Genomic DNA, 25,592 nt, shown 5'->3' with positions numbered 1-25,592 from the left:
TCCGTTTTGGCCTCTCTTTACCAGGCACATAGCACTCCTACTTCAAGAGGACTTGGTTGCTGTTTTGAGATCAGAGACGAGAGCTTTTTCGTCTCTGGAGAATTATAATTATTCATATTTCTCCAAGTTTGCAAAGCATTAGCCAGTAAGGTAGGCAGTGTAGCTATTACTGCCCCATTTGATAAATAAGGAAACTGAGGGTCAGCACGATGCCATCCTTTCTTCCCAGTTCCATGGGGTAATTAATGTCTGAGATGAGTCCAGCCCATCTGAATCCAGATACGAATCTCTTTCCCACATATCCCTCGCCTCCTTCACATAATAAAAACATGTTTTTAATAGAATATTCAGACTTACAAAGTGCCTTCCTTCTTAAGGGTGGAAAGTGCCAGAATTATTGTGGCAGTTATAGAAGTAAGGAGGCTCTGTGGTTAAGTGACTTACCCAGGGTCACACAGCTAGTATGTGACAACAATACCTAACCTCAAGCCCAGGACTTTGCCACACAGGAGCTGTGTTCAGTAAGATCTTTCTAACTGACTGAACACTCAATGGCCAAATTTCTACAGCTCATGTCAGGACCCTTGGCTTTTCCTGTCTGGACTGATAGCAGAGGAATTTCATTGAGACCATGAGATCATCGGATCCTAGAGCAAGGACTGGAAAGGATCACAGAAGTCATTTCACTGAATGCCCCCATTTTACAGATGAAAAAACTGAGGCATAATGGTCAAATGACCTGGTCAAGCTTTCACAGGTTCTAAAAAGTTGATTTTCACAAAGGAGACGGAAACTGGACTCTCCCTCTGAAGTTGCCACCACAGTCCTCTCAGTGACTGAGAAATCCAGATTTAATGAGCCCCTGGAGATGCCCTTCTTGTTTATCAAATTCCTTTCCGTTCTAATGTCCCTGTGATATTTTGGACATTTGGCAAGGCATTTTCAAATCACCAGCCCGGTTAAAGATAGAAGGTCTGCATTGCTTTTCTAAGCCAAACATACAAAGCTTCCTACCCATCACATTCCTCTCGGAGCGCATTTCTCTCCATGTCTGTGTTCGGGGCCTTAAAGGAGTTCAGCAGGAATGGCGCCCTTGCCAGCATCGACTTCACCCTGAGTGACTCCCCAGTGATCCCCCAAATCCTTTCATTGGGGGGGTCAAACCCTCACATCTTCTCTCCTGGTTGGGCTCTTCCTGAGGGCTGCCTTTAGTTCTAACCTTCAATTCAAGGATGGCACTGAGAAGCTGGACAGAGGCCGAGGAGGAGCAACCAGACTGGTGAGCAGACCCAAGGTCTTGTCGTCAAAGGGCGAGATGAAGATGCTGGGAGAAGTGTTGCCTTTGGAGAAAAGAGCTCAACAGGGGCCATGCTGGCTGGCTTCAAGTGTCTGAAGAGATGCCATATGGAAGAGATGCTGGCTGGTCCCCCAGAGCAGAGCCCAGACCAAAATGGTAGATCTAGGCTTTCCTTTCCATTTCCTTCTTTCCCTTCCATTTTAGAATCAATGCTGTGTATTGCTTCCAAGACAGAAGAGTGGTCAGGGCTATGCAATGGGGGTCAAGTGACTTGCCCAGGGTCACACAGCTGGGAAGTGTCTGAGGCCAGATTTGAACTCAAGACCTCTCATCTCTGTGCCTGGCCTCTCAATCCACTGAGCCACGTAGGTGCCCTCTTCCATATTTCTTTACATTCTTCTTCTTAGTTTATTAAGGCTTATCAAATCAAAGCACCGACATGGTTGCTGGCTACATGGCTTAGGCTGCTCCTGATTCAGAAGTTGATAGAAAGAGAAGGCTTCATTGGCCCTCTGGCCTGGGTCACTCCGGTTTAGGTTTCCTTCCCTTAAATGACCAGGATGCCTTTTCTGTGGCTGACATTAGTCGCAAGAGATGAGAGGCAGCTGGGTGGAAAGCAGCCATTAACTCTTGTTGGGTGTTTGAAAATGTTTGAAAAGGAAATGTACACTGTACACATGGCAGACTCTGAACCAGGAGAGCCAGACAGGACTGTGGCAGTTGGGCTGCACCTGGGCGCTTCTAACTGTTCCCAGACTTCAGTTCTGGGGGTTGGCACAGAGAATTTGTCACCACACATTAGTCTAGTAGAGGCAAGAATGGGCAGGAAGACTTCCCGCCACTGGGGTTGGCTCCACAGCCAGGATTAGGCAACCTTTCCTTGGCTGAAGGACCTCGGCCAGGCTCTGGCCATTCCTGGAGTCGTTCTCTACAGGGTGAACTGAACCAGTGAATCTTTATGGCTGGCCAAACATGGGTTCAAGTCCCTGAGGAGGCGCCAGAGTGGCCCCGAGCTTCACAGTAGTCCTTTTGGTGCAAGCATACATTGTTACTGAACTTCCATGGACACTGGACTACCCAGACCATCTCTGCTGTACCGAGGAGGCTGGGCAAGGGAGGGGCGGGGCTAATAAATGACGCTATCAGAAAGCCATCGGGCGTCTCCCTCCCTCCCTCCCTCCCTTCTGTCCGCGAGGAATCCAGAAGTCCCCAAACCTGTAGCCTAGAAAGATGAAATGAAGCCCAGCTTACTTAGCTTAAGGCTGAAGGCTCCAGGTTTGACCTTGTCACTAGGGAGTTCCTCCCCAGGGAAAGTCCTCTCAGACTAACAATAGACTTTAAGATGTTGAGCATCTCTTTTGTCTCAAAGGTTTCTGCCCTTTGGCCAAAGTCCTTTACCAAGGTGGCCCAGCCCTTGGCTGGCTCTTTCTCTTTTGGCCGCCATAAAGCACCATCCCCACCATCTCTGTTGGCAGGGCGTGAGGCTCTTGATCTCAGGGTTGTGGGTTCGAGGCCCACATTGTGTGGAGTTGCCAATCTAGTTGGCTTTCCCAGGAATCAAGGTCCAGAGTTCAATCCTCAGACTCTGTGAAGTTGTGTGGAGCACAGCTCTGTGCCAAAGTTTGTTATTGCTTTGAACCCCTTTCCCCTGATTAAAGAGCAGTTTTAACTATTTAATAGTTCTGTGTTTTTTTCCCAGTCAACACTTCCTTCCTTCCTTCCTTCCTTCCTTCCTTCCTTCCTTGCTTCCTTCCTTCCTTCCTTGCTTCCTTCCTTCCTTCCTTCCTTCCTTCCTTCCCTCTTTTCTTCCTTCCTTCCTTCCTCCCCTCCTTCCTTCCTTCCTTCCTTCCTTCCTTCCTTCCTTCCTTCCTTCCTTCCTTCCTTCCTTTCCTCTCTCCTTCCCTTCCTCCCTCCTTCCTTCTTTCCTTCCTTCCTTCCCTCCTCTCCTTCCCTCTTTCCTTCCTTCTCTCCTTCCCTCCTTCCTTCTCTCCTCCCTTCCTTCTTTCCTTCTTTCCTCCCTTCCTTCTTTCCTTCCTTTCCTCTCTCCTTCCCTTCCTCCCTCCTTCCTTCTTTCCTTCCTTCCTTCCCTCCTCTCCTTCCCTCTTTCCTTCCTTCTCTCCTTCCCTCCTTCCTTCTCTCCTCCCTTCCTTCTTTCCTTCTTTCCTCCCTTCCTCCCTTCCTTCTTTCCTTCTTTCCTCCCTTTCTTCTTTCCTTCTTTCCTTCTTTCCTTCTTTCCTTCCTTCCTTCCTTCCTTCCTTCCTTCCTTCCTTCCTTCCTTCCTTCCTTCCTTCCTTCCTTCCTTCCTTCCTTCCTTCCTTCCTTCCTTCCTTCCCTCCTCTCCTCTCCTTCCCTCCTTCCCTCCTTTCTCTCCTTCCCTCCTTCTTTCTCTCCTTCTCTCCTCCCTCCCTCCCTCCCTCCCTTCCTTCCTTCCTTCCTTCCTTCCTTCCTTCCTTCCTTCCTTCCTTCCTTCCTTCCTTCCTTCCTTCCTTCCTTCCTTCCTTCCTTCCTTCCTTCCTTCCACCTTAGAATCAATACTGTGTATTGGTAAAAAAGGCAGATGAGTGGTCAGGGCTAGGCAATGGGAGTTAAATGACTTGCCCAGGATCACACAGCTGGGAAGTGTCTGAGGCCAGACTTGAACCTTTTTGCTAGAGAACAGGTGCTCTGAACCTCAGCACAGGGGTTCAAAACCTGGCATCCATGATCTTTAAATTGATCATTATATTTTACTAGAGTAATTGTGTATTCTTCTAGTAATACAGTAATATGATCCTATGTGTTTCATTTTATGCATTTAAAAACAAGCCACAGGCTAAAGAGGTCCATGATACAAAAGATATCAAGAAGCCCTATCCTAGGGGCAACTGGGTGGCTCAGTGGATGGAGAGTCAGGCCTAGAGATGGGAGGTCCTGGGTTCAAATCTAACCTCAGACACTTCCCAGCTGTGTGACCCTGGGCAAGTCACTTAACCCCCATTGCTCAGCCCTTACCACTCTTCTGCCTTGGAACCCATACACAGTATTAACTCTAAGATGGAAGGTAAGGGTTTAAAAAAATTTAAAAAAGGAATCCCCCCTAATGATTTTCTTGGCAAAGATACTGGCATGGTTCACCATTTCCTTCCCCAGCTCGTTTGACAGATGAAGAAACAAAAACAAAGAAGATTAAGTGACTTATCCAGGCTCACACAGCTAAGAATTGTCTGAGGTCAGATCTGAACTTGTCTTCCTGACTCTGGGCACAGAGGGGCCACCTCACTGCCCCCAAAACGACTATAAAACCAATGAAAGTAACAAAGAATTCCCTGCATAGATTCCCAGCCCCTAGGAGGACTCTGGTTAGCCTACTGGACGCCTTCTTTGAGATTTGTATCTGAGGTGGTTTGTTGTGGGCAGCGTTTTGGGCTAGATAGATTTGTATCACTTCACCCATCTTTTCTCTACTCCCCCTCATGCTCCCTTTTGCTCTCACAGTTGTGTGTTGTCCTAATCCCAGCTCCCTCAGCATCTACTTTCATTTCCCCAACGAGTCCCACTTTGAGGACTTCCTGGGGCCCCCCAGAGTGCCCGGCGCCCTCCTTGGTAAAGGAGTCGCGGCTTGGGGCAGTTAGTTGGTCAATAAACATTTATTCTCTGAGTTGAACTTTGTTGTCATCCAAGGTGGGTCGTTGTCTTCTCTGATAACTACTCATCTCAGAGAGTTGCTTTGGGCAGTCTCTCTAAATCAGCAGTTCTTAACCTGTGGGTCTCAACCCTGGTGGGGGTCGAATGACCAAAACACAGGGGTCACTTAAAGCCATCGGAAAATACATATTTCCAATGGCTTTAGCCACTGAGAAATCGCACTACTTTACAGCAAGATCTCAGAAAGAACGGAGACCCTGCTGGCCGCACATTGTACTAATATTAGTTACATATCAGCAGCCCTCCCCCTATGAGGGGCAATGGATTTATCCTGTTGCCTGGAGACCGGACTCAAACAGAGACCCAGAGAGAGCACCCAGGCACTGGCTCCGGAGGGGTTAAGAATGAGTCCTGGAGCAGATAACTCCTGGAGCGGATAACAGAGCCAAGTAACCCCAGCAAAGTGAAGCCTCAACTCGAACTGGAGGGAGACAACAGGAAGAAGAAGGCAGCATCTGTGGACCCCCTCCCCAGGCAGGACTTACCTCCTGCCCCAGCACTCAGGCTGCCTCCTGTTGGATTAATATTTCTCAACATGTAATTAAATATTGCTTGATTAATCACTATGTTTAAGTTATGTTTGATTTGTAGCAATGAGAATGCATAATGCATATCAGGTATTTACATTCCAAATCATAACTGTAGCAAAATTACAGTTTTGAAGTAGCCACCAAAATAATTTTTTGGTTTGGGTTCACCACAACATAAGGAACTGTATTGCAGGGTCACAGCATTAGAAAGGTTGAGAACCACTGCTCTAGAGAGTAAGTCATTTGCCTTGGGCAAGCCAATAGGTGTCCCAGGCAGGAGGCAATTATTCTGCCCAAGAATACCATATGGTCAAGCATTTATTAAGCCCCCGTAATGGGCCGGGGGATAGGAAGAAAGGCAGAAGCCCCCCTTGTCCATCCTTAAAGAGCCGCCATTGAATGGAGGAGACACCTGAAGAAAACTATGGTGATCTCACGGGGATGCCGAGAGTGGTGGAGAGTGCATGTGGGGTCTACAAGAAGGAAAGGTAGAAGGTGGCATCAGCATTTATTAAGTGAAAGCTGTGTGCAGGGCACACAGGTACAAATAAAATACAGATCCAAAGGCAGAGGTACACAAAGAAAGGCAAAAGACAGTCCCTACCATCATGGTGCTCACCAGGATGTCACAGGCACAGAAATATGTACAAATAAGTTCTGCACACGATCAATAGAGATAAAAGAGAGAAGGCACTGGAATTAAGAGAGGTCTGGAAGGGCTTCCTGTAAAAGAGATTTTGGCTGGGACTTGGAGGAAGCTGGGATAGCCAGGAGACAGATGAAGAGGGAGAGCCTTCCAGGCATAGGGGATAGCCAAGGAAAATGCCGAGAGCCAAGAGATGGGAGTTTCTTATTTATGGAGGCCAATGCCACAGACCAGTTAGTTGGCGCTAGAGCTAGGGTTGGAATCTGGAAGATCTGAGTTCAAATCCAGCCTCAGAACTTACTAGTTGTTTGACCCTGGACAAGTCCCTTGACTCTGTTTGCCTCAGTTTCCTCATTTATTAAATGAACTAGAGAAGGAAATGGCAAACCATGCCAGTATCTGTCAGGAAAACCCCAAATGGGGTCTCGAAGAGTCAGACATACCTGAAGAACGCTGAACAGCAACCGTGTCACTGACTCAAAGAGTACTTGGTCAAGAGTAAGGTATAAGAAGACTAGAAGAGGGGAATAGAGGACTTTGCACTTGATCTGGGAGGTTCCAGGGAGTCACAGGAGTTTACCCAGGAAAGAGAGAAGGGTGACATGACTAGACCTTGGCTTTAGGCCAAATCTTGACAGGAAAGGGAGTTGGGGGAGCTAGGTGCCAAAGGTGAGGAGGAAAAGCATTCCAGGTACCGGGGATGGCAAATGCGGATGCCTATGGTAGGGACATGTAATTCAGTCAGGGTAACCGGATCCCAGGGTTTCTGGAAGGGAATGAGGTGTAAAAAGACTGAAAATGGCAAAAGGGCCAAGGGGTGAAGAGCTTTCAATATCCGAGGAAGGAGGGTCTTCACTAAGCTTTGGGGATACCCAAACAAGCTTAAGGAGTTTGCTGGTGATGTCTTTTGGCTCATAATAAATTGGATTTAAGGGAGGTAAAGTTGTGCAATGTCCTCTTCAAGTACAAAGGATCACCAATCAATGTCATTTTGGTCCTCTTCCAGTGGATGCATAACAACCAACTCCAGGAGAAGTGAGGACAACACCGGTGAAGGGAGGCAAAGTTGCCCAAAGTCATCAGCCTCACCGTCTCGTCTCGTCTCGTCCTCCAAGTTAGGACAACTGGCGAGGGCCCAGGATGCCGTGGATGACCTTGGGCTTCTTCAAGGTCGCACTAAGCTCCAAGCACTCCCCAGAGCCTGCTCGGAGGGGGAGGGCAAAGGGGTGCTGGCTCCCTGATTAGACCGAACAAAAGGCCCAGCCAGAGAGTCCTGGGAGCCTCTGGTGGGGTGGAGATGTGGAAAGTGATCTTCTGCTCCAAGGCTCCAAGGCCGCAGAGACGTTGAGAAGGATGGGAGGACTGGAAGAGGGCCATTCGACAAAACCATTAGGAGATCATTGATAACTTTGAAGAGGGCAGTTTCAGTTGAATGATAAAGTCAGAAGCCAGTCTGCCGAGGGCTGAGAAGGGAGGAAGAATCCTAGGAAGATAGCCATCTGCCAGGGTTGGGTCAAGGAAGGGGTCTCATTAAGGATGCAGGAGACTTGGGCACATTTGCAGGCAACAGGAAAGGAGCCAGGAGAGCAGGAGAGCCCAAAGATTAGAGAGCCATAATCTGCTGGGAGAGATAGGAGAGGGGAATCGGAGGGAAAGGAGAGGGGTTGGTCTTGACCAGAGCAAGGACACATCTTTATTCAAGGCAAGACGAAAGTGGAGATAGTGGGGGAAGACGTGAGCGGTGGGTGATGCGGAGGGGAGAAGAGGGAACTCTCATCAAATGACTTTTCAGGGAAGAATAATCTGAGGCCCTCAGCAAAGAGGATGAGGCAAACTTGAGGAGAGAAGAAAAGGTTGGTAAGGGAGACAGTGAACAGATTTTTTTTTTTTAAACCCTCACCTTCCGTCTTGGAGTCAAGGCAGAAGAGTGGTAAGGTCTAGGCAATGGGGGTCAAGTGACTTGCCCAGGATCACACAGCTAGGAAGTGGCTGAGGTCAGATTTGAACCTAGGACCCCCGTCTCTAGGCCTGGCTCTCAATCCACTGAGCTACCCAGCTGCCCACCCCTTTTTTTAAATGAATGATTGTTCACATGTAAAACTCAGAGGGAGTATGCGTTGAATCTGGGAGGGGAAGGAGAGAACATGAATCTTGTAACCATGGAAAAATACTCTAAATTAATTAATGAAATAACATTTTCCAAAACTAAAAAAAAAATTATTGTTCAATTGTTAGATGTGTCTTTGTGACTCCATTTGGGATTTTCTGGGCAAAGATACTGGAATGGTTTGCTATTTCCTTCTCCCACCCTTTTGACAGATGAGGAAACCGAGGGAAACACAAGTTAAGTGACTTGCCCAAGGTTATATCCCTAGTAACTGTCTGAGGCTGGAGTTGGACCCAGGTCTTCCTGCCTCCAGGTCAGGCATTCTATCCTTTATACCACCCAGCAGCCCCCTAGTGAATAAATAGATTAGGGACCTTGTGCAGTGATGGTCCCGTTGAAATTATGTAATATAAATCTGTACCCAATCATTGAAGATTTATAGGGTTTTCCCTACTTCCAGCTCTACTCAGGAACATCAGGAATAGGTAAAGGAGGCAGATGCTGGGTGCAATCAGAGGTTGGGATTTGGCAAGGCATAATCCTCTAGAAAACCATGGGGCGAAGGATTTGGTATAGAGCTGAAATAGGGAAGGGAAGAGAGCGCAGAGGTGATGGAGACAAGGAGGGATCGGACACCAGGATGAAGATGAAGAAGAAGGGAAGGATGGACTGATAAAAGAGGAGGATCAGACAAAACCATTTCAGGGTTCTTAAACAGAGGGCTGGAACACTGGGGGTCAAACACAATCAAGCACGGGAAGCCCAAGGGAGTGGAGGCCCTGGGAGCTGAATGGATGGAGCAGCTGAGGAGGTCCAGGGCTTGTGGATTGGCGACCTGCAATAGGAGGGCAGGAGTCGAGGAGGTGAGAAGAAAGACCTGAGCTGAACCTGAACTCACTGGGAAGGAAAGAGAAGATCCTGGGGAAACTGGAAGAGATTGGCGGCAGGATCTAAGTGGGTGATGAAGCTGGGGCACGTGAACCTCAAAGGAGAGATCGCCCAATGGATGGTGATAGAGGGAGAGTTTGGAAGGGTTCATAACTGGTAAAGAGCCTTGGATTTGGAGGCAGAAAACTGGTTCTGTTCATCTGCCACTTGTGTGACTGGGAAGAAGTTGCCTCTCTCAGGACCTGAGCTTCCTCATTTCTAAGGGGGGTGGATAGAGCAAGGATGCAAAGGTCCCTTGAAACTGTTATATATTTTAATAGTTACATATACACTTATTTTATTTGGGTGTATATATAACATATGTTTATTTGATAAAGAAATACAGGAGAGCAGAACAGCACCAGCAACCTGAGGAGATGGGCCCAAGGCCCGGTTCTGTCTGCCCTGGCTGGACCTCCCCCACATGGATTGTAGGCTTTCGGGGAAAGAGGAAGGCCAGGATAAAATTGGAAGAGGGAAGGAGGGAGGGCTCTTCTTAGGCACAATTTTACCAATGGAAAAACTTTCTTAAATCTGCTCTTTTCCTCCCATTTCACTACGTCAAATCATTTCCTGAAAACATTTGCACTTTCTTTTTCTTTCTTTCTTTCTTTCTTTCTTTTTCTTTCTTTCTTTCTTTCTTTCTTTCTTTCTTTCTTTCTTTCTTTCTTTCTTTCTTTCTTTCTTTCTTTCTTTCTTTCTTTCTTTCTTTCTTTCTTTCTTTCTTTCTTTCTTTCTTTCTATCTATCTATCTATCTATCTATCTTTCTCTCTCCTCTCTCTTTCTCTTTCCCTCTCTTTCTTTCTTTCTTTCTTTCTTTCTTTCTTTCTTTCTTTCTTTCTTTCTTTCTTTCTATATATCTCTCTCTCTTTCTTTCTTTCTTTCTTTCTTTCTTTCTATCTCTCTCTTTCTTTCTTTCTTTCTTTCTTTCTTTCTTTCTTTCTTTCTTTCTTTCTTTCTTTCTTTCTTTCTTTCTTTCTTTCTTTCTTTCTTTCTTTCTTTCTTTCTTTCTTTCTTTCTTTCTTTCTTTCTTTCTGTCTTTCTTCCTTCCTTCCTTCCTTTCTTTCTCTGGCAGCTTGCCCACCTGTTGTATTTCTGGGTGGAGAACAGTCCCTTCCCTTGGTGCCATGGCTGCCATTTGGGTAATCACAGGTCTCTCGGCTGGCATGTGGAGGAAGTCATGTAACTCTGTCTGGCTCGCAGCCTTTGCCTCCCGGGAGTTATTTTAAACCCACCTGTAGTCTTTCATTTGTCCCACTAATTTTTCTAAAATAGAACTGTTTGTTTGTGGGACAGATTTGGAGAGGTGACTTATTCATCGCTAACTTGCCCTGTTTAGTCTTCTTTCTATTGGTTTGGGGGCTGGGAATCTATGCAGGGAATTCTTTGTTACTTTCATTGGTTTTATAGTCCTTTTGGGGGCAGTGAGGTGGCCCCTTTGTGCCCAGAGTCAGGAAGACAAGTTCAAATCTGACCTCAGACAATTCTTAGCTGTGTGAGCCTGGATAAGTCACTTAATCTTCTTTGTTTTTGTTTCTTCATCTGTCAAACGAGCTGGGGAAGGAAATGGTGAGCCATGCCAGTATCTTTGTCAAGAAAATCCCAAACTGGGTCACAAAAGCTGAAATGGCTAAACAATAAAATAACCCTCTAGAAAAATCCAAGGTCATTTTATCATGTTTTGATGACAATTTAATAATTTTTCCAATACTTAATAAAAAATAACGGGGTGGTGGTGGCAGATGAAGGGCAGTTCAATTTATTTTTAAAATATTTAAATTGATTCTTTAAACGATCATTTCCCAATATATTCCCTCTTCCAGAAATTGTTTATAATGATCAAAAAAGGGAAAAAAAGACTCTAGCTCAGCAAAACCAACCAATATACAGGGGGGAAAATTCTTATATTATATGCAATGTTCTGTACCTATAATTCTCTTCCTCATCCCTCTTTAGAGAAGTAGAATTCTTTGGGGGCAACTGGGTGACTCAGTGGATAGAGAGCCAGGCCTAGAGATGGGAAGTCCTAGGTTCCTATCTGGCCTCAGACACTTCCTAGCTGTGTGACCCTGGGCAAGTCACTGAACCTCAACTTCCTAATGTAAACCTCAAAATTTCCCGGACTTATGAATGTTAGGGGTTTCCCCCATTGGGGAATCTTCTACTTTAAAAAATTCTCTAGCAGATGGTGAGAACTCTACTTGAGTGTGGGGGCTCCTTGCCTTGGGAATATCCCTACTCCACCCTCCTTAGGACTGCTTTAGGACAGAGAGCTCCTTGAGAACAATGGAAGTGCTTTGATCCATGCTTATGGAAGGGACAGGAAGTTCTTTGAGTCATGACTATTTTAGAATTGATACAATGGGATACTAAGTACCTATAAAGGTGGGGCAACTTGTAAACTACTTAAACCTAAAAGGGTAATAACTTATTCAGAGGTTTTTTCTTAATGAAATTTGTCGACACAGCAGCATTTTTTTCTGACTTACTAAAGAGATTAAAATTACTCAGCTGTGAATTCAAAATGGGCAGTCCTTTAGAAACATCTACAGTGATTGGTAGATGTAAGGACTTAGGGGAGGTGACACAGGAGATTTTGCCCTTAAAAATAAGAGCTCAGAGAAGAGCTGGAGGTGATTCTGAGGGAGCTCATTTTGAGAAGACTCATTCTGAGGATCTCGATTTCTGACTCTCATTCTGAAGGAGAGTTCCTTGAGGAGCTCCTCTGAGGGGCTCTGTCCCTCTGGGGTAGGAGCTCTGGAGGCTCTTGAGAGAGGCCCTTTGAAGCAATCTCTGGCTGGAAGACTCTTTGAGGAAGGACGCTGGCCTGGTGTCATTAGAAATCCTTATTGAGGCAGATCTTATAGTAAGTTATAAAAAACTGACTGATTTCTCTTTTAAGACTCAGGTCTAGACCATATTGGCTTAAGGCCCTTCATACTTATTCCTTTCTTACTCTCTCTTTCTTTGATTACTCATTGTATTGTTAATTAAAATCTCTATAAAACCCAATTGACTTGGGTATTTGAATAATTGGGAATATTTCCCTGGCGACCACCTTATATTTGATTTTAAACCCAAGACACTGTAGTGAAACATATTTCTGCGGTCAATTTTACTCACCCTCTCTTATATCTATCACAATTTATATCTTTCCACTATTTTAATCACTACAGTTTAAGACCTCAACCATTTTAAATCTCACACTAACCCTTACCACTCTTCTGTCTGGGAACCAATACTTGGTATTGCTTCTAAAATAGGAGGTAAGGATTTTTTTTTTTAAGTAGGAAAAAGTGCCTTCTCTTATCTCTTCTTTGGGGTCAACTTTGTTTAGGATACTTTTGAACCTTCAGTTTTAATTGTTTTGTTCTTTCCATTTACATTGCTGTAGATAACATTTTTCTGGTTCTGCTTTCTTCGCTTCAGGCCACATGTGTCTTTCCAAGCTTCTCTGTACTCATCACGGTAACTGTTTCTTTGAACAGACGCGTGCTATCCGCATACCACTCCTTGTTTAGCGAGATGCCTCCTTTTCCATTTCTGTTATTACAAAAAGTGCTCTTTTAAACAGTTTGGCATATAAACAGCTGGAGTACTAAATATGTTGGTGTATATAATTATCTGGATGGAATTGCGCATCGGCTAGAGGGGGAGGGGAGGGAAAGAACAGGAATCACATAACTGTGGGGAAATACTCTAAATTAATTAATTAAATAAAAAATTTCAATTAAAAATAATTATCTGGATTCAGACAATTACAATAAAAAAACATACTTTGTGCCCAACACTGTAGAAGGCAAAGAATGCAAAGACAAAAACTAGGCTTTTAATAGGTTACACTGGATAAGTCCCTTCCAACTCACATTCTATGACTCAAAATTCTCTGAAGAGATTTGGGATGAAGGCAGTCAGGCAAAGCATTTATGAAGGAGATTGCATGGACCAAGCTCTATGTTCCATGTTAACAATACAACAATTACAAGCAAGCTACATGGTCTCTGCCCTTAATGAACTTCTATTTTAAGGGGAAAGGATAACATATAAGGGGGAAACTTCAGATAGCTTCATGTGGAGAAGGTAAGGGTGGGAGGGGAAAGGCAGCAGGAGCTTGATATATATTGTGTATACACATGTCCAGAGGACGACAAGAGACAAGATGACAGAGAATAGGAATTCTGGAGGGAGAGGGGCAAGAATTTTGGTAAAGGTATTAACAGGAAAGGATTTTCACTTTGGTGGTCAGTAAGTATTAGGGGAGCAGGAGGTAGGATTTGCTAGTCTCTGGATGGCGTAAAACCAGTCCATTGGAGGACTCTCCATCATCCTGAAGGCATTGGAGGTCACTGGAGGTCAGTTTCCAATACTTTTCCTTTCAGTCACCAGGGATGCCTACACTAGAAGGGAGAGCTGAATAAGTTGACCTTCAATATCTTTCATTATTTAGATTCTGTGATTCCTTGAGTCTATGACCAACAACTGGTAGTTCAAGGGAGACAGATGTTTGCTCAATAAGCAAAACAAAATTTCCCCAGATTTTTCTGAGTTAATATATATTTTTGTTAAGTACAAATGTATAATTGAAAATCTGTTACCCAAAAAAGAACTACATTTCCCAGGAGCCCACTGACTTCCTGTCATTACGTACTTCCTGTAGATAGGGGATATTAGGCAGGGATGTGGAAGGTCCCAGCTCTTTTCCTCCTGTCCCGAGTTTGGTAGTGGTAAGGCGGGTCTTTGAACTGGATGATCAGCCATGGGCACGTGGTCTTTATTTTGTATCTTCTTTATTCCTTGATTTCTAATGATTTCTAAATAAATTTCTTAAACTATAATATTTTTATTAGAGATTTAATTTTTATACAAACTAGATTTTATAAGTTTAGGGGGAGCTACCATAGTCCCATAGATGTGTCTGGTCTAGGTCATGGTTGGTTAGTCTTAAATCTCATGGAAGAAATGTATTCTGAAATAAGATGATGCTGGAAAAGGTGCTTAAATTGCATCTGATTAATACAACTTCAAGGTTTAAAAATGTTTCTGAGCATAAGAAATGATATTAAACCTCAGTCCTATAAAGTATGGCAAGTTTGGGCTGGTCAAGTCAACAGGGATACAAAATGTGTGCCTCTTTGAATAGCAAATCAATCAACAATCACTTAGCAAAGGCGATATGCTAAACACAGTAAAGAAAAAGAAATAGAAAGATGTAGAAAAGAAAGAAAGAAAAAGAAAAAGCAAAGACATTCACAGTCCCTACCCTAAGGAAGCTTACACTGAAATATAGACAGACTGTTGGAGAAAGGCTAAGGCCACAACTCTTTCTGGATGACCCCAGCTGGCAATATACTACAGCCTGCTTATTATACCCACCATTAATCTTTCCATTGCCCTTTGGGTCATCTGCAATTTTTCGTCTTTTGAGATTATCCTATGCCGTGATTCAGAGTCCTAGATCTGTACCAGGGGAACCTTGCTATTATAAAGATGGCGTTAAAAAACAGGGAATTGTTTGATATCGCCAAAAGCAGTTATTCCTTTATGCCTTTTCTTTCTCCCTTTATTATTCATTTGTACTCATGAAATAAAGATAATAAAATAGTTGGCAAACCTTAAAGCATTTTATGAATGTCAGCTGTCGACGAACTGGCCACCCAATTGCATGTCAATCTGGGCTTTTGGTTTTCCACGTGGGTAGACAGACAAGTGTATCCTGAAAGGGTTTCAAGCCTGAAGATATTATTAATCTGGTTATCATCATGGTAAACAATTATAGGCATATTAAAGCGCAGACAGGTAGAATATATGGCCAACAGTTCAGCAACCCGAAAGGCAATAGATTACGAAGGTGTTGTGCCACAGTGGGGATTTTCTATGCTGAATCTCTCGGGATTCTATTAGATATTCCTGAGAGAAACAGCAAGTCTGGGATTAGATGGACTATTCCTTAACCTTGCTCTGATGACTTAAAAATGACTAGAATGGTTTAAGGAAAGAAATGTACTCATTCTTATAAAATAGATACGTTTCATTGTGTAAACTGAGGCACAAACAATGCTTTCTTATTAGCTTTAAAGCGAGCCATGTTATTGGTTGACATGACTTGGATCCCTTAGACTTACAAAAATTGGGGAGTTCCATAGATTACAGTCATTTGCTAGAAGGGGCAGTTACAGTTAAACCAACAAGTGTGACATAAAGTAATTGCCAAATGGATCAGATTGATGTAGATCAAAGCTCTGAAAATCTGATAAACACAAAACACAACACTAGGTAGCACAATGGGTGGAGTTTCAGGTCTGGAAATCAAGAGGATCTGGGTTCAAATCTAGCCTCTGACCTGGGCAAGTTACCAAGAAAGAAGGTTCAGGTTTACAAAAAGCAACCACCCTTGATCCTTAATCTCCTTCTAGACATGCCCAAAGGTCTCTTTGATCAAAAATGCTTTCCTTCTTATACAGTCATGCTTGTGGCATGCTCAGTTCTGATTCCTTACATTATTCTGCATCATTTCCTAGATGTTTTTTTAATTTTTGTGCTTGAGTTACCCTTTTTTATGACATTATAATATTTGATCATACCATAATTCATTTACTTTCCAATTGTTGGATATATAAATAAATATAAAATATACATGTATATGTATGTACATGTACACACACATATATATATATTGTCTTGATCTTAGCAGGTTTGATTTTTCAAAACATATATCCTTATTTTTTCTTTCCATGATGTATTTGAACCCAGGACCTCCCATTTCAAGGCTTAGATCTCTATCCACTGAACCACCTAACTGCTCCCGCCATGATGTTTTGAGGATCAAATCCAAATGGCTGTATTTGCTTGGTTGAAAGTCATGATCGGTTTGTTGACTCTTGTTATACCCACATCACGGGCAAAGATTTTGAAGCTTGGCAGAACGGGAACAAGGAGGGTTTGAAAATAAGGGGCCCAATTTTTCTTTAGTTAAAAGTTCCTTTTTCTTATCTTTTGAAAGTTCAAGTTCTAGGTGGATGGAGAGCCAGGTGGTCCTCGGTTCAAATGTGGCCTCAGACACTTCCTAGCTGGATGACCCTGGGCAAGTCACTTCACCCCCATTGCCTAGCCCTGACCGCTCTTCTGCCTTGGACCCAGTAACATAGTATGGATTCTAAGACAGAAGGTGAGGGTTTAAAAAAAAATTCAAGTTCTAAGTCTCAACAAATGAAAACTTATGATCATTCCCAATAAACTGGACAACTTTATCATCTAGTTACGGTACCTGGATCATTCATTCTTTTTGGGTTGTTTTTAAACCATTACTTTCCATCTTAGTAACTACTCTAAGACAGAAGGGCAAGGGCCAGGTAGTCTGAGGCCACATTTGGGCCCTGGACATTGACGCCAGGCTTGGCTCTCTAGCCACTGAGCCACCCAGCTGCCCCCGTCCATTCTTCGTGGTCATCTTCCCAAGCAGGTTTGTAAATCTTGAAATCTTTCAGACTTGTGAATGTTAAAAATTTCCCCATCAGGAAATTCTTAATTGGAACAAATTCCCTACTGAGAAACATTCCCCATTTTGATGTGAGAACTCACCAGGATCAGAAATGGGAGGACCTCTACTCCACCTGTACTTAAGACTGCTTTAGGGCACAAAACTCCTTGATAAACAATGAAAGTACTTGGATCCATGCTTATGGTAGGGCAAGGAGTTCTTTGAGCCAGGCCTGTTTTTAGAATTGATACAATGAGATGCTACGTACCTAAAAGGGTTGGGCAAGTTTTGTCTTAATGAGATTAGTTGACTCAGCTGTGTTTTCACTGGTTCAGACTTACTGAGATTTGTCAACTTAGCAGGAATTCAGATGGGCAGTCCTTTGGAAAGCGTCTATAGATGTAGGAACTTAGGGGAGGTGACATGGGAGAAAAACCCCTATGTAAGAAAAAGGATCTGTCCTTTTGGATAGATCCTTTTGGAGAAATCCTTTTGGAGGATCTCTGATAAGGATCGCTTGGGAACTCTCTCTGGTGAAGTCAGTTGAGATGGCGCTGGCCTAGTGTCACTAAAATCCTTGTTTAGTCAGACCTTGTGGTGAGTGTTAAAAAACTGATTTCTCTCTTAAGGCTCAGGTCTAGGCCATATTGGCTTGAGGCCCTTCTTACTTATTCCTTTCTTACTCTCTCTCTCTCTCTTTGATTACTCATTGTATTGTTAATTAAAATCTCTATAAAACCCAATTGACTCGGGTATTTGAATAATTGGGAATATTTCCCTGGCGACCACCTTATATTTGATTTAAAACCCAAGACACTGTAGTGAAACATATTTCTGTGGTCAAAATTTACTCGCCCTCTCTTATATCTAACACAATTTATATCTTCCACCATTTTAACTCACTACAGTTTAAGATCTCAACCATTTTAAATCTCACAGGGTCCATGGAGAGATTTCTGGGAGAAGATCTTTGAACTTGGGATTGGAAAAAATGGTATCTATCCTAAAAGAATTAGGTGTCTTTTGTAATCTTGAGCACTTAATTTTGTGCATTTAAAACCATTCTTCTAAGAAGAGGCCAAGAGGCTTCCTCAGAGGGTCAAAGGAGTCGGTAGCAAAGAACCTTGGGTTTAGAGTGTGGAGGATTCCATAGACTTGATTCTAAGCTGATCAATGACATTTTTTCCCCCACGAAAGCTGGTTTTCGGTTTTTTTTAGATTTTTAAATTTTGTTTTTATTTTTTAATGGGTTAATTTAGATTATTTTTCCATGGTTACATGATTCATGTTCTTTCCTTCCCCCCACCTTCCCGAGTTGATGAGCAATTCCACTGAGTTATAGATGTATCATTCTTCAAAATCTATTTCCATATCATTAATATTTGCAACCGGGTGATCATTTTTTTCCCTTTCTTTTTTTTTAAACATTATTTTATTTGGTCATTTCTGAGCATTATTCATTGGAGACAAAGATCATTTTCTCCCCCACCCCCCACCTATCCCATAGCCGACCGGGTGATCATTTAAAGTCAAAATCCCCAATCATATCCCCATCGAACCATGTGATTTTTTTTTAAATGGTATCTTATTTTGTTCCTCAATTACATGAAAAAAACTATTTTTAAGCTTTTTTAAAAGTTTGAGCTAAATTGTCACCCTCCCTCCTCCCTTCCTCACTCTCTTCCCCTTTCCCTGAGATGTCAAATAATTTAGAAAAGATTTTATGCTTCAGAGATCTTTTTATTTGTGATATAAAGGAAATTTAATTGTTTTTGTTCCCAAACATTAACATATTCCAATAGTATTGCATTAAAGAGGAAGATTTTCTTTTTGTTGTCCAGTTGTTTCCGTTGTGTCTGACTCTTTGTGACCCCATCTGGGGTTCTCTTGGCAGAGATGCTGGAGCGTTTGCCATCTCTTCTCCAGTTTGTTTTACAGATGAGTAAATTAAGGCAAATAGGATGAAGTGACTTGGCCAGGGTCACACAGCTATGAAGTGCCTGAGGCCAGATCTGAATGCAGGGAAGAGGAGTCTTTCTGACTCCAGACTCAGCACTCCATTATGCCACATAGATGCCCAATTTCTCTTATTACAAAAAAAAAATTCTCTTTACTGTAACAAATTTAATATATCAAGAAGTCTTAAAGTCGTGTTTGTTAAATTCTTACCTTCTGTCAATATCGATTCTAAGATAGAAGAGCAGCAAGGGCTAGGTAATTGGGATTAAGTGACTTGACCAGGGTCACTGGGCTAGTATCTGAAGCCAGAATGGAACTCAGGAAGATAAGTCTTCTTGACTGCAGGCCTGGCACTCTGTCCACTGTGCTACCTAAATGCCCAGTTTCTTTTCCATTAAAAAAAAAACAGAATCTCTCTTTACTATGGCAATTTTAAATTTATTATCTATTAATTTATTTTATTAATAAGATTTACAGTTTTTTCCATTTAGAGAAAGTGTTTCTGAAAGTGGCTCTGAACCTGCTGGGCCTTTCATTAGGGAACTTTTGGGGGAGGAAAATCTCTCCCAATAGAGGCCAGCATCTGCTCTTCCAAGTACAGTTTTAGAAACTTGCCCAGAGCATGGAGAGATGAAATGACTTGTCCGAGGTCCCGAGGTCCAGACTGTGTCTGAGACAGAACTTGCATCCAGGACTTCTTGGTTTCAAGACTTCTAGCTGCTGGGCGAATATAAATCCTGCTTCGATACTGGAGGAAGAGGTCCAGTTCTGTATCCGATTTGTAGAGCTTTTAAAAAGGGGGTTCTTAACTGTTTTTTGGATCTCAGAGACCTCTGGCAGTCGGGCGAAGGCTGTGGATGCCTTCTCCTAAGAATGTGGGTTTTTTTTCCCTAATAACGTTCTAAGGCTAATAGGATAAGATGCCAGGATTGCCAACGAAGCCAAGGTTTCCCATCTGAGTTCACAGATGGGGGTGGGGGGCATCTGTGGGCCAAAGGGAAGAACCAACTCGCTTCTACAGTGACTGGGGGCTGCTTCCTGGCCCAACTTGCCCTGTAAGGCTGCAGTAATCCAGCAGAGAAAAATATCTAAATGTTAGAATGGGGAGAAAGTCATCTTGGAGGCCTCCCTAAGAGCGAAGCAGCCTGCTCCCACCGAGTTCCCTAAGGGAGCCCACAAAACCGCCACACCTTTATTAAATCATGAAAAATTTATTAGGCCCATGTCGTTAAAAGATTTCCATCAATAGTGTTTTTGAACAAGCATTAGTTAAGTCATGAATTGGTTAGTGTCAAATGCTAAGTCGAATACTAAAGCTATTAAAATATTAGTGTTTCCCTTGTATTTTTTAAACTCTCTCCAACTCTATTATATACAGAATTCCTGTTAGAATGCCCAAAGCAGCCATATTGCAAACATTTACATTCCCCATATAAAATGATGTGTAATGTACATCTTCGGATTGGTACAGATTTATAAATATGTACAAATAAACAACATCGGGTAGTTAACAGACTATTTGACCGGTAATGCAATGAAAGCATCATATGCACATACAACTTCAATGAAAAATAATTCTTGAAACCCTCAGGACAAATAGCTGAACCATTCATTTGTGTTTAAAAAATTGTACAGAAAAAGGGTGTGTTTGGGAGCCCTGGGCGGGCCCAATAATACAGTAATTTTTAATAATAAAAAAGAAACGTAAGGTAAATCAGACATGTGTCCTGATCAATGCTTTGCCGAACAGCCATCTTGAACTCAAATTCATCAACTTAAAAACACAATTTGTTCATGGAGCATAAACTATTGCACACAGCAGTTTCTTCCAAAGAAAAATAATTATATTTTACATATTTATGAACTTCAAAACGGTTCCCATGTGGTATGTGTTCTATTTGCATTTTCCAAAACAAGAAACATTCGTGAAAAATAATATCCAGTAATACTGTTAGAACCTTGTTTTTCCCATTAACCATACTCTAAGCCCAGTTTGTGGCAATGGTGTGTCAGCGGGGAAGATTTGGCAAAAGTACAAAGACTGGAAAATGGATGGATGCGTCCCGGCCCCCGGGGAGGTGAGCCCCCAACATCCGAAATCACTTCTCCGGGGAACTCTTCGACCCGCCACCGATCCCGTGTCCAAGCCTGTGGCCTGACGGCCAGGTGACGATCAGACAGTCGTGGAGTAAGACTCTCTCCTGGTTGGTCTCTTCTCCTGGGGGAGCCCCTTCGGGCTCCCTCTCGTCTCCGGGACGCCATCCTCTGCGTCGCTGTCACTACTGCCTCCTGCAGCTGGGTCCAGAGCCAGGAGGCCAGATCTGCCGGGCAGGGGAAAGTGGACGCGGCCCTCCGGAATGGAATTAGCTATAAAGTCTTCGTCAGAGGAATGGAATGATTCATCATCTCCTATTAAGTGGTTGACGATGTGGATCCCATCAAAAGTGGGTTGGTCTGAGAAGCCCCTCCTGCCTTTTAGGCACCGGAGCTGTTAAAAACAAACCCAAAAACCAATGTTAATAGCGAGCAAAACAAGACAAAACAAATCAAAAACGCCAAGAAACACTATTAAAAGAAGGCGTCGGAGATTACCAGCCCCTTCCGGGATGGCGCTCGGAGCCTGGCTCTCGCGGACATCAAAGCCGCCACGTGGATAACGCGATATCGCGATAACATGAGCGGAGTCTCAGGCATAGGCTCTGCGCATTAGGCGCTGCCCTCCTCCTCCTGAGGGAAGCCCCACCACTAGCGTTGCTTACTGCACTGCCCGAGCTGAAGAAGAACCCAGGAACAAAAGCTCAGAACCGGGCGGGCATCGGGCTGTAGCTTCCACCTGGCGATAGCAGTGAGGTGGCTCCGATGGCCATTCTTTTCAAGTTTTAAAGAAAAACAATGCAAAGACCCTCAGGCTGGACCGCTGGCGGGCTTGTGTTTACAAGGGGGGAATCGAGGCTACTCCTCTGCCCTGGCGGCTCCCATGGGGCAGGTTTGCCGAGGAAGGGCGGGCCTGCCTCCCTCCCTCCCTCCCTCCCCGTACAGTCTCAGGCCCGACAAACAGAACAGGGCGCCTCCTTGGGCGGGGAGCCGAAGGCAGCTCTGGGGAATGTCGGGCACCTTCTCGGGTGGGCTCCTCCGCGCAAGGTGGCCGACCAATCCCCAAAGACATCCTCACAACGGCCTCGGCCTCATTCTGAGGCTACCTATTGCGACACCGCCATGATTTACAGCTCCCGCCTTAAAACAAACAAAGGGTCGTCTCTGTCCTCCTCTTCTTTTTTCCCAGCCTTTCTTTAAAAAAAGAAATAACAACGTTTCTTCACTCTTCTCTCTCCCTGGCTGTTAGGAAGGAAGGCAGAGCAGAGGAAGCGCAATTTCCTGACTATCTGGAAGGCAAGACTCTCCTTCAGCGCCCCCCAGTCACTGACCCGCCGTTAGGGGCACTGAATCCCCGACTGGGGAGTGCTTTGACAGACGAGGGGGCAGTCAGCTTTTTAGGATTACTGTTCGGTCTACATGTACTAAAGGAAAAGTAACTAGAACATGGGGGGGGGGGGGCAAAACAAAAGAATCAAATTTCTTCAATCTTCTGCAAATTAAAATCATGCCAAATAATATTGTGCGTTCAAAAGACGGTGTCAATTTGGGGAAAAAGCACGCCTCATTCAGAATTCTAAATACAAATGAGTTTTAAAGATGCTTCGGTTTTACTTTGTCTGGTTCTTCATGAATGTCTTAAGCTGAAGACACCATAACATTAACTACAACCAAACTTCTTTTTTTTTTATTTTTAACCCCCCACCTTCCATCTTGGAGTCAATCCTGTGTTTTGGCTCCAAGGCAGAAGAGTGGTCAGGGCTAGGCAATGGAGGTCAAGTGACTTGCCCAGGGTCACACAGCTGGGAAGTGTCTGAGGCCAGATTTGAACCTAGGACCTCCCTTCTCTAGGCCTGACTCTCCATCCACTGAGCCACCCAGCTGTCCCCTTGGAGTATAAGTTTTGTCAAAATGTAAATTCTAAACTAATTTAAAAGTAGACATTCTTTTTTTAAAACCTTTACCTTCAATCTTAGGATCTGTACTGTGTATTGGTTCTAAGGCAGAAGAGTGGTCAAGGCTAGGCAATGGAGGTCAAGTGACTTGCCCAGGGTCACACAGCTGGGAAGTGCCTGAGGCCAGATTTGAACCTAGGACCTCCTGTCTCTAGGCCTGACTCTCAATCCACTGAGCCACCCAGCTGCCCCCTAACAACCAAACTTTTAAAGCGATGGGAATTCATTTTTTTTTAAAGTCTCAACTCAGACAAAAATCAAATAGTTTCTGCAATCCTGAGCTAGCCAAATTCTGGTTTCAAGTTTCCATCTTTCTAGATAGATGTTTACTTTAGAACCAATTAAAAATGTAGTTTAGTTCGAGTACATTTCATTCTCAATTGCTTAGTTACCCAATTTTTCTTATTACTTTCCCCTTTTATTGAGGATAACGCCTCCTCCCTTCTTCTTCTCATCCTTGACGCATTCCCCTTCTTTTGCTAACTAGCTTTTCAAGAGAAATAAATTCCAATCATATTAGCTGCTTGTTAGCAACTCTGTTAAGGACTTGGAAAAGGAGTCCAAACCATTAGCTTAAAATAGGTCTCTAGGCTGCTGAAGGATGTCAAATATGATTACTCCGACTCTCCATCCCACCGGCACTCAAGGGCTTAACATATAGGAAAACAAAAGTTGTGGTCTTACGACGAATGTCCAAACAGGAATGGCTCTGAGCTGTGGAATCAATTCAGCTTGTTTCATTCCAAAAGGGAGCTGAACTGGCGACTCCTAAACGGGCAAATCTCTGAGTTAGAACACCTCGCTAAGGAATTCTTGGTCTGGATAGAGCCACTAAGTGGTTTGCACAGAGAACCCTCCAACCTGACCACCGTGCCTTCCCCTCCTTCTCTGTCAGAAATAGAAATACCATTCTTCCATTTCTTTCTCTGTTCACAGCTCAGCTAAATATACTCATGGCTTGTGGGAACTCTTTCTTCCAACACTTTCTCTTTTAATTTACTTATTCTCCCTCAGAAAAATCTCTCCCTTTTAATTCCAGTTGCAAGCCAAAAAAATGACCTCAACCACAAGTATAAAACCAAATGCTAGTAATATATTTTATCGAGGAAAATGGAAGTTGAATTTTTTCTATTTTATTTTATGTAATGGAAATCTTGTTGCTGTTGTTTTTTTTTAACCTAAAATCAGACTTTTATGGGCTGCTCTAGAAATCTGACCCATAGTTAGAACAACACTTTTTGTTGGAAAATGTGTCCTGAGTTCCAATCCATTTATAAGTGAATTTGAGGACTAGGAGTCTTTTCTAAGTTTATAAGCTATGGCTATGAACCTGTGCCTGACAAAACCAGATTCTGGCTAATTCTAGAGTCTATTTTGAGGTCTATTTCAAATTTTGTATCTTCTTTGATAGATTTAATTTCATAATTTTATAACAAATGGCTGTGGTCAATAAATTAATATCATTTCCACAGATATGCCATATCACAAGAAGCTTCTACTGAATCAAGAACTTATAAAAGTAACAATAAAAGGGGCAGCTAGATAGCTCAGTGGTTAGAGAGCCAGACCTGGGGCCAGGAGGTCCTGGGTTCAAATTTGACCTGACATCCTAGCTGTGTGGCTCTGAGCAAGCCACCTAACCCTGTTTGACTGGCCCTAATTCTTCTAGCTTACATTTGTTAACCCATCAAAGGTGAGCTATGGAATGTTACACACAAAAGGGTGGCATCGAGAAGCCGGGTATGGCGGACATTCAAGGAAAGCCAGGAGATGGACCCGGGAAGGATGAGGAGGGGATGGGGAGGAGGGGCAACAGTCCCTGGTGAGTGTACCCACAAAGCTGGGAGGAGGGTGTGAGGGCCTCCCATCAAAGTCAGGAGGCTCCAAACAAACCAATGCTTGGCTGGCAGCTACAGCCACCTCTCTAGGACCTCCTTTTGAACAAAAGCGCTATCATTTCTATAGTACTTACTATGGGCCAGGCCCCAGGCTCAGTGCTTTAAGAATATTATCTAGGAGGCAGCTGGGTGGCTCAGTGGATGGAGAGCCAGGTCCAGAGCAAGAAGTCCTGGGTTCAAATCTGGCCTCACACACTTCCTAGATGTGTGACCCTGGGTAAGTCACGTAATAACCCCATGGCCCAGCCCTTACCGCTCTTCTGCCTTGGAACCATTACACAGTATTGATTCTAAGGTGGAAGGAAAGAATATTATCTCCTGTTTGCTTTCTTAGAGGGTGTAGAAGGGAGAGGAAGAAGGGAATTTAAAATTTAAAATTTAAAAAGAAAAGAATGCTGAAAATTTATTAAAATGTAAAAAAAAAGAAAATGAATAAAAGCAAGGAGACACTGAAGTAAATATTTTGAATGAGAAAAAAAGAGAATATGACCTCATTTGCTTTTCACAACAACCCTAATAGGAAGGCTAATAATGGATATTATTCCTATTTTTTACAGATGAGGAAATTGAGACGAACTAGTAAGTGCCTGAAGCTGGATTTGAACTCAGGCCTTCCAGACTCCAGGTCCAATACTCTGTGCATTATGGCAGCATCTAGCTGCCTCATGGATGGAGCCATTCCTCCTGGTGATCTTGGATCTTTTTATAAGTCTGAAGGTCTATTTCTCTGAACAAGAAAACTGTTTTTGTGTTATGAATGAAAAGGTGAAAAAGCATTTTGGGGGTACTTGAAGCAATGGGCTAAGTGCCAGGCAATCCAGTGGAATAGACAGATGGCCAGACTGGCAATCAGTAAGGTGTCCGGACTCCAACCTGTTCTGGCTGTGTGACCCTGGACAAGTCACAGTCTCTCAGATGATAAATAAGAGACGCACCGCCCACCTGCATCCTTGAAAGCAGTTTCCACGTGGGGAGCTTCTGACCCATGGATGAGGTCACAGGATGTGGGTGTGGTGC

At 43.6% G+C, this 25,592-nt stretch overlaps 1 protein-coding gene and 1 long non-coding RNA gene across 10 annotated transcripts in view; one reads left to right on the top strand and one right to left on the bottom strand.

The window, feature by feature from the left end:
* Positions 1-19,819: 19,819 nt before the first annotated feature.
* EVI5 (ecotropic viral integration site 5) overlaps positions 19,820-25,592 on the bottom strand; it is a 221,510-nt gene continuing 215,737 nt past the window's right edge. For all 9 annotated transcript variants that reach the window (XM_007480307.3, XM_056815347.1, XM_007480308.3 and 6 more), the window contains one exon: positions 19,820-21,116. In XM_007480307.3, coding sequence (XP_007480369.1) covers positions 20,802-21,116 — 315 coding nt within the window. In that variant the 3' untranslated portion in view covers positions 19,820-20,801. The remainder of the gene's footprint in view (positions 21,117-25,592) is intronic.
* LOC130457068 (uncharacterized) lies at positions 21,061-22,324 on the top strand. The gene is made up of 2 exons (XR_008916059.1): positions 21,061-21,614; positions 21,972-22,324. It is a non-coding gene; the product is annotated as an uncharacterized LOC130457068 (long non-coding RNA).

Source organism: Monodelphis domestica, chromosome 2 (assembly GCF_027887165.1).
Source record: "Monodelphis domestica isolate mMonDom1 chromosome 2, mMonDom1.pri, whole genome shotgun sequence".
NCBI lineage: Eukaryota > Metazoa > Chordata > Mammalia > Didelphimorphia > Didelphidae > Monodelphis > Monodelphis domestica.
This window is presented reverse-complemented; position numbering and strand designations above follow the sequence as displayed.